General features: G+C 38.1%; 1 protein-coding gene across 1 annotated transcript in view; it reads left to right on the top strand.

Moving 5' to 3' along the window:
- The window catches only part of SNTG1 (syntrophin, gamma 1), a gene marked incomplete at its 3' end in the record, with an annotated part of 58,830 nt that extends 50,729 nt beyond the window's left edge, over positions 1-8,101 (top strand). Inside the window, exons 9-10 of the mRNA XM_010137466.1 lie at positions 2,193-2,323; positions 7,972-8,101. Coding sequence (XP_010135768.1) covers positions 2,193-2,323; positions 7,972-8,101 — 261 coding nt within the window. The remainder of the gene's footprint in view (positions 1-2,192; positions 2,324-7,971) is intronic.
- Between the last annotated feature and the right edge of the window lie 7,027 nt (positions 8,102-15,128).

Genomic DNA, 15,128 nt, shown 5'->3' with positions numbered 1-15,128 from the left:
CAACACGGTAAGAGCGGTTATTTCTGTCGTGGATTTCCACAGGAGGACAGTACTGCTGTAATAGCCAAGCAGGAGTAACTAATAAAGGACAGCCACATTGGGGGAACTCTCATTAGCATTGGAGATAGATAGTTCCACGGGGGCAAAAAGAGTTGCCAGATATTATGGCTGTGAATTAAACTATGACGAATTCTACCAGCTGAGCTTGTGCCTCGATAGATGTGGTTACTATTTTTATCAGGGCAATGGGGATTTTGCAAAACTTTTTTTCTTCTAGACTTTTTTTCACAGCATAGGAATTAAAATCATTAAAATGTAAGTATATGTATGTAAAGAAAAGGGAGAAAACTCAAGAATATTGTTCCATTATTTCTATTTCATTTGTTATCTAAAACTTTTGGCAAAGGATGAATTAGGTGCATGTTTTTGCCTGTTTTTAAGGTGAGAGCATTTTACTTTAAAACCTTCCTGAAGAACGATAGCATTATGGAGCAAAGTCTCTTTGGAATGAAATGGTACAGATGTCTGATCAGATTTTTAGTAAATGATGCCTTTGAAGTGCAAGAGGGGGCTTTTAATAATTGTCTTAGCCAGGAAATGCAAAATTTCCATTATTTTATAGAGCTCTAAAGGGGGTTTTGCTGCGTATGTGGCTCTGTGATAGGTGAAAATACTCAGATAAAATAAAAAGCACTGAATAAATGAACCAATATACAGCACAATTATTACAGATATATTAAAAAACAGAAATGTAAGCATCGTTCAATGGACTTTGCTGTTTTTAATTTCTGGCTTGTTCCACTGTTCTTTCATACTTCAACGGTAAAGGTTTTAAATAGGAGCCCAGCGACTTCAAAGTCAATTGCACAAGTTTTAGGCCTATAAAAACCTGTAGGGTTTATCCAATTCTGTGCGAGTTGAAGTTCATAAAAATGAGATAAAAACAATAAAGTTGGTGTCTTAATGCAGGTCAATTAATTGTATATAGATATATCTGTATAAAAAACCTGGTGCAACATCATCAGAAGCAGACTTACCTCAACAGCCTGTATTTGTATGCATGTGGAAAGGCTGTGGCAGCACATCCTCAGCTTACTTTGCTAGCCGCTTCATTTCCAACTTTGCTTTTAGGGTAAGAACCATGCTTCCGTTTGCGAATCCTGCTTTTGCAGATGTTGAAACGGATCTAAACTAGCCACAGTGTCTATTTGAACTGATAATAATTTACTGAAACTGATGGTGTGGGTTTTTTTTTTTCCTGTTTAAAGAGTAACCAGGCATCATGAGTCTGTAGTTCACTCTAAATTAAATTCTTCTGCTGAAAACCAGGATGTGTTTCTTATCTCAGATGTCCCCCTTTAGCGGGAGTAGAATGCTTCAAAGACCAAATGAGACCTTGTATGAATTCCTAAGTTACGTACAGCTCTTGTATGTCAGGGTCCTGCCTTTTTCTCAGAATGTTCTCTAGAATGCTCTATGTCTTACGGCCATAGTCTATTTTTTAATTTATAGCCTTGCTGATTCACGTGAAGGAGACAATCTGACTCCGAATTTGGAGTAGACAGGACAGATTTTGGTCTTTTGTCAACAACTCAGAGTTCTGCAGGCTAAAGGTAGGGTTAGCATTTCTGTTGCACCCAGACGTAGACCTACAGTTTTCATCTAAACTTTCTGCCACGTTTTGGCTTTTTTCTGAAGCTTAATTACGGTTGAAGAAGGTTCCTGAAAGCAGGCAGGAAATGTTAAAAGTTCAAGAGATGTTCAAAACAACATCCTAGCCAATCATTTATTTCGATTGAATCTATGGAGTGTCTTACCAGAGATTCAGTGTTTTGAATAAGTGTATCTACTTATGAAAAATCTGCTGTTCAGCTAAATTGATGTTCATAGTAATCGTTTATATACATAAAGTTGTCAAAGCTGTATAATTCCATAGATCTTATACAAAAAACACTCTAGAGAAATACAAGTTGCACATAATTTTTGGAATATTTATTTTATAGAAGATACAGGTAAGAAAAAACAACTTCTGAGATTAAAAAGCTGTAAATGATGCGGGATTGGCAGGTGCAACTTTACTAATATACTAAAAGTACAACAAATATAAAATCTTTCAAGTCTCTCTCTTTCTAATTCTGCTGAGTACTTCTAACGAAGTCCAAAACTGAAAAGGACCTTTCAATGTTTTTCAGGATACATTATCGTGTTCCTCATGGCCAGCATCCCCAGGACTTAGGTGGGAAAAAAGGTGGTGTGATCTCCGATTAATTCCGCTTCTTCATTCACGGTTTTCTCAGTACCTTCCAGGATCTGATTTGTGCAGGTAAAGTTCAGAAGGGTTAAACTTGGCTTCTTGGTTGACAGATACAAGCCTTAGGGAGTTGGCTTGTTAGAGGAACAGCATTATTAGTTCCACCACAGCTGTCGGAGACTTGAAATGTAGAAACTTTCATAGAGGTCTGTCTAGGTCCACCTCAGCCCGTACTCTGTTCTGACATCAGCCAGAACCAGGTATGTGGGGAAGACGTGTGGTCTTCCCCCTTGCACCTAGTGTTCAGCACGTTTCTCAGTTTGAGATTTCAGATAGGTCATCGTATTTAACAAGTGCTAATGCTCCCATCCTCAAAAGCTTCTTTCTAAGCTGCTTGTTTGTATACCTTTGGTTTTGCAATTCACTGTGCCGTTGAGCCCTGCAATGTAGTTATGTTTCCAAAATGACTTCCTCTCGCCCGATAACTTCACTGGGTGAAGTAACCTCATTGTTCTGGAGCAGCAAGGCTGCCCCGCGGGGAAGACGAGCCATGAGCAGACGAGGCAGCAGGGCTGGATGAGGCAGTGTCCGTGCAGTCGAGGGCTCAGTGCAGCTGCCCCCAGTGAAGGAGCAGAGCAAGCCTTGGGGTGGACTTCAGACGAGTCCATCATGGTGAGGTGGGGCTCAGGCCAAGCTGAGAAGTAAGCCTATAGGTTGGCTCTGAATCAGTGGGATCCATGTCCAGGCACAGGCATAGCTGCAGCCAAACTCGGGTGAGGGCCAAGAGCGAGGGCCTGAGCGAATACGCAGCTCCCGATTGAAGGGAGGGACGGGTCCCCCCCTCAAGCTCTTTCACAGCATCCTGATCCCACACCCATGGGATGGCAGAGCTGGCCTCAAGCACAGGCAGCTAATCCCCTAGGAAGGGAAAAAGAGTAGACTCTGACTGACCCCTGTACCCAGGAAAATACTAAATAAGCATTCTCAATTTACATTTTTATAACTTCATATGATTGTTTTCTGTTTCCCAGTTTGAATGATCCCTGTTGTTATCTCCTTCTGGTAAACCCTTCCTTTGCTCTGATTATCCTTGTTATTCTCGGTTTATTTTATAATTCTAATATATCTTCTATGAGACAAGCAGGAGTGCCCTCTTGATTCGTATTAAGACGTAATGATGTTTTCCATTTTTTTCTCTGTTCTTGTCTAATACTTTGTAATAACCTTTTGACTGTTACTGAGCACTAAGGTGATGATTTTCAAAAAATTGTTAGTCATAACTCTTAGATTCCTTTCCTCAATGTTTATAGCTACAGTAAGGTTCTTTGTTGCTTATATGTAGCTAAGGTTAGTTTTTCCCATATGTGTTACTTTTCATTTACTAACATTGAATTTCATTGCCATTTTGTCTCCAAGTCACTGACGAAGCTGTCCAAAGCTCACAATCAGGTTTGAATTTATTGTATCATGTAGACCTAAAATTTGTCATTGTTTAATTTAATATTATCCAAAAGGAAGACAAGAATGTTCTGGAATGATCACTGTTTTTCCAAGTGTTATGATTTAGATATAAAAGGAAGTAGCTACAAAATCCAGCAAGGCATAGTATATAAAAATAGGATCATACTTGTTAAAGGTGTAAATACCAAGGTATTTTTATTTATTTAAAGAATTCAAAATAGTATATTTATGTATATATTAATTTTTATGCCTAGGATTAATTTTTCAGCTCTCTATGTAAGAATGAAGTTTTAATACTAAACTGTGCATTCCAGGATGTAAGTCGTTAACTGGAGGACAGCTGTCTACAGTTCCAGAGCGTGTTTCTCCATTACTCCTCCTTCTAACTCACCAGAAACATTAAGTCTTACGCACAAAGGACTTAGCATTTGCGAGGCTATGGGGCCTTACTAATTGAAAGAAAGTGGCTTTTCTGCATAGCCTGCTTGTCTGCCAGCTTAGATGTGCGAGTCTGGGCAGAATGGTGTGTTGTGCTGTGCCCTGACGGCGCATCAGGCATTAGTGGTTTAAAATTTCCTGTTCCTCTGTTCAAACGCATGTAAAATTACCTAGTTAATACAGAAAAGCTTCATTAATATTTCTGGAAGGGCTGTTTTGTGACCCTCCCCAGTATCTTTTCTCTGCTGTGCTCACCCTTCCAGTGTTCTTCTGACTCCTACAGCAAGTGATACCATCTGTCACCAGGGGTGGGTTTATGATCTCCCCCGGAAACTGGAAGGAGTGTTCTTCAACATCAATTTGGGGTTTGCCTGGGGTGAATTTTATTATTTATCACAACCTGCTTCCTTCTCATTGGCTCTCAGGAAACCTCTAAAAGTTGTACAAGTCTCCCACCGCCTCGGTTAATTCTAAGGGCTGTCGTTTCTTAGAAGTACAGTACCTAGGTCTGCCAACCGTTTTGTTCTTCGTGGAGCTGAAATTAAAGCAGGTTAGGCAATAGTTGTTACACCACTAGGTAACTGTGAAGCTAAAAACAGCCTGCACCTTTTGACTGGTAATGGAAAATCAAATTTACTTGGCTGCAGGATCCTTGTTCTGCTGAAGAACAACAGTTGTCCTGGAGAGTCAAGGTGTAAATCAAAGGTGACAATGGCTTATTGGTTGAACTGAAGGGGAACAGGAACACCACAGAGCCAGGAGGGTATTTTTTAATTCTGTGGAAAACCTTCAGCTCAATGTTTAACAACAGTTGAAATAGAAATAATTAAGAGCATGAAACATATAGGGCCCAAAATTGTAGCAGTCAAATCTGAGATCCGTTCTGCTGTACACTTCAGACAAGATATTGAATTGAACTACTCACATGAAAAATTAAGATTTATTCATCTATTCATACATCTAGGATTGTGAAAGTCACTCTTATACATAAATAAAACACATTCTAGAACTTCTGCATTCTAGAGAAAGACCTTGAGGTAGCAATGATATTCCTGAAATTTGAATTTCCATAAATTTAAATGCATATGCATATAGAACAAAATATCTGAATTCATACTCAAACCTTGAAAAACTACTCATAATTTTCTCCTGGTGTCCTGTGCTGTCTAACATGAGGAAGTAAGAATACTTAAAGGAAACAAAAATGCTGCATAAATGTGAGATAGGAAGTGAGGTTTTCTTCAGAAAAGCATAAACCAACATTTTATGTTGCTGGACAGTTATAAGAGTCTTTTAATTAGTGTAAACATTTAAAATGTGACTCCCTTTGAAAATTTGTTATGGGAGAAAGGTCGATAATTTTTAAGAGATTGGTATAAAGAGCGACATTAACAAAAGGATACTGAAAATAACATAAAAATGCAACTTGAAATTGAATTGAATTCAGTACATTTTCTGTAGTTAATGTTTACAAGGCTGTTTTTTGCTATATAAAGCCTAATAACTTTTTATGTTTCAGAGTTTGAAAAGACTGCCACATAAATACATCGTATCATCACAGACACTATTACACCTCATAATCGTATTCTAACTTTTCTAGTGAGATGCTCAAGATGCATGAATTCCAGAGGGTGTTCATGTAAGACTCCAGAGGGCATTCATGTTACTCTTAGAGAGCTCATTAATTTCAGATATAGCTCTCCAGTTCCAGAAGGCACAGAACCTAAGATGTGTGGTTGAATAAGAATTTATCTGATCTTCACTCTTTTACTGTATTATAAAGTGATGAATCCATTATTTGTTCTGTATAATGCAAAACACATATTTAACACCTTATTTTTTCAGGTTTGTGTGGCAGTATGGACTTTGGCTTTGACTAATTCAAGAGAATGCTATTACAATAATCTAAGACTAAGGGTATCTACTGCCCAGCGCACATTCAGAAGAGATTTCTTAGGTAGCCATGCCTCTTCTGGTCTGTGCTTATTGATACTTGTGCTAAAAGATTCTGGAAGAGTGGTTTTGTATGTGCACAGATCAAATACCTAGGAGCAGCAGGAACAGTCCGATGCCCCAAGCACATCACTGTGTGTATAGCATAAAGGAAATGTGTGCCTAAGGACTGAATCTGGAACATACTGGGTTTGCTTGTGCAGCGTCACACATTAAGATTCCTTGGATTCCTACTTCGGTTTACAACAGAAAGAAGGGGAGTCCTGAAAAGAATGCTACTTTTCCTGAAAAAGATATTTTTTTCTGAAAAAGATAATCAACGAATTTGTTGGAGCATCATGTTGTGTTCTTTAGGACTTATTTAAAATTTTATTCTGGAAGAATTTGCTGTTTATATTTGTAGCCATTTAAAATAAAAGGTATAGTAAACAAATGCTAGCAACATTATCTGAAGATGCTTTAAATTGATCTTCCTCAAAAACTTTAACTGAATTATTGTGAAAATGAGTCATTGAAAGAACCAGCTCTCAGTTTGTTCCTTTGGATTTTAAGGAAAAATCACTACCTGTGTGAAAAGGCAACTAAACTGCTGAGTTAGCTGATGGGTTTAGATAAACCACTGCTCTCTGCATGATTGTGTTAAAATATATAAGCCTTGTCCTCCTACAGGAGCTCGTTTTCACAATGGGAGTCTCTGCATTCTACGGAACTAGAATATAATTTCAAGAGGTTAAAAAAAAGGCAAACAGCAAAAAAACCAACCCACCTTTGCAGAATGGATATGTCTTGAGATGTCAGAAACTGTCATCAGTGACCCCCAGTTTTACACTGAAGATAACACTCACTTTGCCTGAACCATTCTCAAAGAATCTGAATGACGTATTTAATTTTGAACCATGAATTGATCATTAACAGGATGGGTTTGCAGCAGAATGCCAGCGGTGGAGCTTGGTATTCTCTGTATGTTTAGTCATTTCTGACTCTGGATATGGATTAATGTTGAGGGGTTTTGGTTCTGAAGCCAGAGACCGGTGAGCCTTCCAAAAGCTGTTAGCCAGAAAGGCTGTACTGAAGAAATTAGGTTTGCCGCTGCTTTAGCATCTGAAAGTTTTCTCGTTCTGTAATTGCTCGGCACTCAGCTGTGGAAAGTCAGTCTATAACGCGTGACAGACTATTGTGTAGGTGCCCAGACTGCTGCTGGGGTAGAGGCGCCCGGGTGCTTCTGTCATTGGGTGTCATTTGGCATTCCACTGTATTTTGCTAATGGTGCTATATTCAGAAATGTAATTGGAAAAATCATTAATGCTACCTGATAGATTTTGAATTCTCTGGTATTTCTAACTGTAGTTTAGAAGAGGATCAGAGTTCTACACCCAAGAGTAAGCAGCAAGGGGTGTCCAGACAGCAATCCTTCTGTGTTTAAACAATGCATTAGAAAAATGAAACAAAAGCTATTGAGGGAAAGGTACTGTGTTCAACTAAATTTCCCACATGATTGCCTCCAGTGTCCAGTGACACTTTCCTTCACTGGTTCTGCAGCATTAAGGTATTAACTCTTGTGTAAGCATCGGCTATTTCACTTGTTTAGCTTCTGAAGTCACACAGTGTTGGTCAAGGTTCCATGGAGTTAGTCTGTGAAATATTTATATAGCTTTATGGAAACTTAATATAGTCTGAGTTGACCTTTTAGCATGATCTTTTTAATATGTCAGGTATTTATAAAACAGGAAAACCAGCAATTTGTCAGTGTTCAGTGGCTGACCTTCGCAGTAGTTGAAAGAAATGCATTTCTCCAAGTGTTGTTTAAGATGATATGCTAGAACAGATGAAATTTTCTTCTGACCTGATCTGTTATGACATGTCTATAGGCAAAATGCGTTCCAAGTAATTGCTGTGGATGGGGTTTGCAGTGGAATAATTCAGTGTCTCTCTGCTGAAGACTGTATTGACTGGCTACAAGCAATAGCAAGTAACATTTCCAACCTCACAAAGCACAATGTAAGTATGGATCCCAGTAAGCCAGAAGGTTTCCCAATCATATTTGATTATAACTGTCATAAATGCCTAATGTGTTCCCACACAGAATTATGCACATATAAACAGTGCTTGAGGCTGTCTGAGAGAAGTCAACTCAGGTTTGTCATCAGATCAGACTTTGTGAGAAAGCATCGAGTGGGAAAATATTCTCCCCTACAGTCATATAGTTCACTTTGTCACTATCAGAGTTACTCGCTTCTTAGCAATACCAGCCAGTGTTAGAAACAAAGACCAGACACGCAGGAGAAAGCCCAGTGTGATGGGGAAACACATAGAAAAGCAAAAATTTCTGTACTTTCTTGATAGTTTGATAAAGACTGGTGTCATCAGATCTGAGTTGGGTGTTAGGTCTGTTTAGGTACCATTTAACACAAGGAGAATGGCAAGGTGCTTCCATGATACAGATACTGGTTTATTATCATCAAAGATTAAATGCATTCGTGCTTCGTGTACTGTACTTCTATGATCTGATCTTGTGGAATGGATATTTCTTTTTACTGAAGCAGGAATAAATTTTATGCAAAAGTTTTGCCAAACTACAAGTAAGTGTGATTGAAAGGTCTTCTGAACCTGTCTTCTGCATTTGATAGATGACGTGTCGTTTTTCTCGTAGAAGTCTATATGATTCCTTTCCTGTTTTCCTTCAAAAAATACAGAACACATGGGTAACTCCATTATTTTGAATCGAGTTATAACAAGGAAGCCCTTGAGGATTTAATTTGCATTCTCTGAGATTTCCTTAAATCTGCTTTAGGTTCCCAAACCTCCTCCGACTTTGCTTTTGTTTCCAATACAGGGAACACTTTGAAGGAAGCTGTATTTCTTGGAGATTTATGTTCAAGCTGCAAAACTAGGTTCCATCTGGCAGCAATATCTAAAAGTCATTTTATTATAAAAACGTGACAGACATGAATTCATCCACCATCTGCAAGCTTCCACGCAGTACAGGCCAACTTTATGGCTATTTATTCATCCTTACTATGCTCATGCTGTGTAGAACCTTTCTTGTCTCACTAGGCGTCCTGACAAATGGGGGTGCTGATTTTTTTAATCTTGCTGTCTTTTCTTTAGACTATTAATGATTCTTTGCTACCTAAAGTAGTGGTTTATTTGCTTACAACAACAGATTAATGCACCTAAATTTTATCTGGCAATGCGTTACGTAGCTCTGATGAGACTGTAATTCCGGTTGCGTCGTGTAACCTGAATTTTGGTAATGCACTGTTGTTACGTGATTTTCAGTGTTTTAAAAATGTTTTCATAAAATACAGGAAAAATGTATCTCATGTTCTATAAGATGGAAGTAGTAAATCATACAACTTCTGTGCCAATGGTTGTATTTACTGTATCCCCAAGATATCCTGTAAGGTAATGGTGAGAGTTAGGGCTTACGACAATTATCCATGAGTCTATTCTTAGAACCGTCCTACTTGTTCATAGCCCGTGTGGATTTATGGAAACCAATGAGACTCTCTTTTCTGTACACTTTTAAACTGCCGGTTGCCAGAAAGGATTAGTTATTTGACAGCGTATGTGATAAGTGAATATAAGGAACATTAGAAATAACAGAGTGGAAAAAACTCAAACTGTTGCTTGGAACAATGATTAGATGTGATTAGCGGTCCCTGTATTTTCTTTCTTTACAAGATCGTTATTGACATACACATACTGTTGATGTTAGCGTTTTTCTTCTGGGAGAGGCATTTACTCGCAGCCATTCTCCCTTACCGTGGCATCCAGTACCAAAGAAACAAGGAGTGTAGGGCTTTATTTGAACTTTTGGGCAAATGGATGGGTGTTTAGTTTCAGTTAACTTCTTATTTCAGTCTAGGGGTTACAGAAAATGATTTGTTTCATTTCAATACAGTGTAAGTCATAGAAATGTTAATGTAAACACCTCTCCTCACATTACCTTTTAAAAAAGACGGAAGCAGATAAAACCAAGAAAGACTGTAAAAACTAATCTGCCTCTCTACACATTTTCTTTACCGGTGTGTCAAGTTTGGACTCTGTAGATATGGGTGGGATTTATCTTGCCTAACTTTAGATACCTTAAAGCAGAATGTCCAATGAGTGATCCTTGTGATTGACTTTTGACATCTATTTTCTGATGAGATTCATTCCCTAAGACATGTCTGTCTTTCCTGTGACTGGTAAGGGACCCTAGGGTGGCGAGTTCCAACTTCGATACCTAAGGAGATACATATATCCTGTCACTGGCGTCTTTGAGGCAGCAGAGAGGGTTTCTCTGAATAAATCTGCCAAAGAAATGCCTGGATATTTTGACAAAAAGCGTACTAGTCTCAACCAGCAAATCTGAATTATTTTAGTTTTTCACACACAAGCTGGCTGAAAAAAAATCATCTGATGGTTCAAACACTGCAAATGTGTGTGGGAAGAACATGGCTTCCTCTTCCTATATTCCCATATATGTCTTACATTTGTGAAACGTGAGTCCCTGACTCCAGGATACCATGTTTGAGTCTATAGTTCAATTAATTTATTAGGTTTTGTGGTAATTAATACCGATTTCTATTGTTTACCATCTATTTTGTAAAAGAATTTTATGACGACAGTGTCCGGTAGGTCACGTAACTTTAAAAGATACGCTCTGGAAGAGTCTATGAAGAGACTCCAAGATTGTGTGGTCTGTAAATATCCACCTGTTGCCAATACATCTGTAATTCATGCAGTTTTCAAGGGACTCGAAGGCAAAACTTTTATTGGCTTCAGCAGTTATGAGATTTTACCCAAAGTCTTTTTCAAACTTGATTCAATCTCAAATTTTTTTGACTGCCACAATATTCTATTCAAGTGCTGCCAAAATAAAATAATAATTTAAAAAAAAAAGGCAGAAGCTTTAGGTCTTCATAGCTAAAGAATAACTAAAAAATACATTACAGTTAGCATATTCTAGGATATAGCTTTAATAGAGTCTTTGGGGGTTTATCCTCCCTACCTAATATTGGTCCCTCTTGCCTATTGCCTTCTCTGGCAGATTTTTGTACAGTGAGCGCAGTGATAGTTCTTTTCCCATTTCCTTGGGAGACACTAAGAGTTGCACATTTATGCTTCTTACCTTGAAGCTGATGCTTGTCAGAGAAGAAACAACATGAGCTTCGTCAGGCAGGAATGACAGGTAACTTGAGGTCAGGTTGCCAAGCAGGAGGTGGCAAAAAGTTCATTGAGAATGCCCACCACATCTTGCAAGATTGAGTTCACAGTAACTTCACTTTATTCCCTCATGGTACATTTTGGGGGTAAAATAACATGTGTCTGTGAAATTCATGAAGCACACGTGTTGATGGCGAAAGCGTGGCAACAGTGTAAAAGTAGTCTACAAACTTGAGTATGACTTTGGCACGATGATGTGTTTTCCTGAACTTAAGCCTTTATTTTGAACAAAGTTTGAAAGTTCAAATAAAATCACGGCTTTAGTCATATGCTTAAAATGTAATGTCTAGTGAAAGAAAGTGCTACTCGCTTTCACTGGAGGAAAGAGAACAATAATACCTTATCTTTACAATGCTGAAGTGTGGGTAGTTGTGTAGGGATTCTGTGAGTCCCCCGGTAGAGGAAGAGGGGAAAAAAGTGCAAAACAGACAAACCCCCAGAATTAGAATAATATGGGAAGAGTAAAATATCACAGGACTACTTTCAGTGTTTAGTGAAATAAATTATCAGGACAGTTTTTGGGTGGGTGCTCCCACCAGTAATAATGTACTGTGGAGTGTTATTTTGCATGACTAAATGTTACTGAGTAAAGAGTTTTCACATTTTAATTTTTTAATTGAGATACCATTAGGATGCTTTGCTGTTAGTCCTTTGGGAGTTTTCAGAGAGTTCCTGCTCTTAGATGCCCTGTGAATTGTGTATTACAATAATATATAATTTTTTTGTTGGTTATTAAGCTATACGTGTTTGGACCGAATCCAAAATGATCAGTACTACCATCAAACCTCAAACAGCGTAGCAAAAAACAAATACTGTCTATAATTTAGAAGATGAAAACCTTGTAAAATGAAAAGCAAAACACCAGATGGTCATAGGAAACCTCCAAGATATTAGAATATTTTTTACATATGTGATTTACTTTTCCCAGGGTAGAACTGTGTGGATAAATGGGGTGTTAGCTGATAAATGCACGTTCGACTGCTGTTAAGGCAGTATTGGGCATTCAGGTGTTACAGGGGTCTGCCACTCCAACCTTTTGTTCTGCATCCCGTTCTTGACCTTGTAAAGGGAAGCCTGTAGAGGTAGTCGTTCTAGCACTGGTATTTCGGTCTCTGTAGGAACATTTAAAACTCAGAACTTTACATGCTTGTAACATACTGCTGCCATTTTTCTTTTCTATATGTGGTTCTCCTAAGGCACATAGATCTAAGTGAATAAAAGCAGTCAGGGCAGTGTCAAAACGGCATAAATCAAATCTCTCCTATTTTTCCTGCCTTTTTAAATGTAGGATATTACCAGTCTGATATTTAAAAACACGTCTGTGTGACTGTTATCAAGTGTTACATATGGCCTTGTCTCCTGTTTACTTATGTTTGGGCAATTTGCTGCGTGTTTGTGGGTTGTTTGGGTTTTTTTTTTTTTCACTACAAGATCTTAGTATTTTGTTGCATGTACCTTGTTGACTGAAGAATTGTGAGATATTTTATATCCTCCTGGGTGTACTGATTTTGCTGCAAAGAAAGGTAAGCCCTGCCAAACTGTATTGCTGTCGCTCCACTGTGTTTTGTCTGCGCTTTTATAATGGACCTGAGTTTACAGGGCAATCTCTAGCATGTGACACATCAGGAAAACAGTGCCAGAAAAGAGTATTTCTTTGAGAAATATTTCTTTCAGAATATTTTTTCCAGAAGAGTCACCTTATCTGGAAAATTTGTAGCAAGATACATCTGCCTTCACCGTTGGAGCATTTGTTATGACGCATTCTGATGATGGTGACAGCTCTCATCGCTAAGACACGCAGTGTTGCAGCCTTGATTTGGAATTAGTTGTGATAGCGTTTCAAGTGAAATAAATCACCTTTCTGTACTAAACTTCTCCCAAATGTTAAATCAATTCATGCTGGTTTTTACTAATCTTTCCAGTTTTGCTGTACATAGTATGGCATGTTTTGGAGAGGAAAGCAATATCTTATAAAAATATTACCATCTGTATTACTATAAATTACTGCTATATGGCTCTAAAATACAATTTAAGAGAAACAATGTCCTTAGACAATAAAATCAAAGGCCCTTCTTTGTAAATATTCTGTTTAGCTGTTAAATGTAAGCCTTAAATAAGAAAGCCACGTTACTGCAGAGAGAATATTTTTGCAGTTTCATATCTGATGCTGTCATACATCCCTGCACTTTATTCGATTCGTCCACTTCTGTATGGAGTCAAGTTAAATTGTAGCCTTGCACTACTATTTAAATAAATGCAAAACATCTGAATAGTCAATATATTCTTTAATCTTTGTAGGTTTTATATTAAGCTCTGAAACTCTCTTCCTTCATTCCACTATTATTGAAGGCTTAAACTGACATACTATAATAAAGACAAGTCTGTTTAGTTATGAGACACTTTGGAGGAACGTTACACTTTCAACATCCTACCCTGGTGGAAGGTGGCGAGGAACCTGTAATTAAGAAAAATTGATTTAATGCGTGGAAGAGACGATGACAAGAATAAAGGAGGTAGGAGCAGTCTGACTGGGAGCACAGGTAAGGCACATGGGACTTTGCAGAGAGGTAGGACATGGAAGAAGAAAGTACTCATTATAAGTTGCCCTTTCCTGACAAAATGCCGAGCTGCCCTTTCAGTAGCTGTTGGAGACTTCCAGCTGCTCTAACCTAGTTTTTACCTAGTGCAGTAAACTGTTCGATATTCCACAATTGGTTTATTTTATACAAGAGCGTGTTGAAAGTGGCCACTGAATCATAAAACAGCAAGTGAGAGGTTAGACAATAATGACTTTTATTTTGTATGCCTCCTCTTTGCTGTCTTAAACAAACATGAATATCATTATTTGTATTTTAAAGCAAGGTTAGCTTTCCTCTTACTTTCAAAATATTTTTCTAAAAGGTGGTTACATCACAAGTTTTGCCTTTCTTCCACAACCAATTTAAAAAAAAAAAAAGGAATTAAAAGAAATTGAAATGCACTCAAAAAACCATAAAACGCCTCAGGGAGTCCATTATTAGTAGCCTAATGTGTTGAAAGCACTTTCTTCATTTGGTTGTCTTGCTTCATAAAGTGCCATGAGACATCCAGCGCATTCTGGTAGCGCACAGCTTATATTCGCCTGAGGAGGAGAATGGACTTGGAGGAAGAGGCAGAGGGCTGGGAGCCCCAAATCCTTTGGACTTGCCATTGCTCTGCTAACAAAACACGTTATGAAACTCTGCAGCTTATTTCTTATCTCCTCACGTAGTTAAGAGGCAGACGTCTGCAGGGAAAGTCTGAAGAGTCTGAAATTCCGGCTGTGCTGATCGCCCGTGTGGGCATCAATAACATTGTAGGGTTGGGGTTTTTTTTTCCACCAGTTTATATCAGAAAATGAGGTAATTACACACAAAACTTGTTTCAAAAACTATCATTGAGGTCATGAAGTCAAGCTTGAAAAATTGAGAATGATGCACCTTGTTTCATTTTCACTTCCCAGTGCATGGTACTGTATGACTAACTGCACTGAGGAGTTACTAATTTCCTTTGGGGATTTTTACCTTTTTGAGCCATTTATAATGACCGTGTGAGAGGTTTCTGCTTTTCCTTTTAATAGTTTTTAAAAAAAATTCAACAACTGTACAGGCTGAAAGAAAGGAACTTTTAATTTTTCCAATCAGGAACTGTAAAACAGTGAAACGAAGGAAAAATTTTTTTACTGTATCCTTGGAATCACTTGAGACAACTTTGGTCTTGAATAACCCTTACTTAGACAGTAACATAAAGAGCAGCTTCATTGGTGTCTCTGCAATTGCCTCATTTTCCACCCTGT

Source organism: Buceros rhinoceros, unplaced genomic scaffold (assembly GCF_000710305.1).
Source record: "Buceros rhinoceros silvestris isolate BGI_N320 unplaced genomic scaffold, ASM71030v1 scaffold3136, whole genome shotgun sequence".
Classification (NCBI taxonomy): domain Eukaryota; kingdom Metazoa; phylum Chordata; class Aves; order Bucerotiformes; family Bucerotidae; genus Buceros; species Buceros rhinoceros.
Note: the sequence above shows the minus strand (reverse complement) of the source record. Positions and strands in the feature narration are given on the sequence as shown.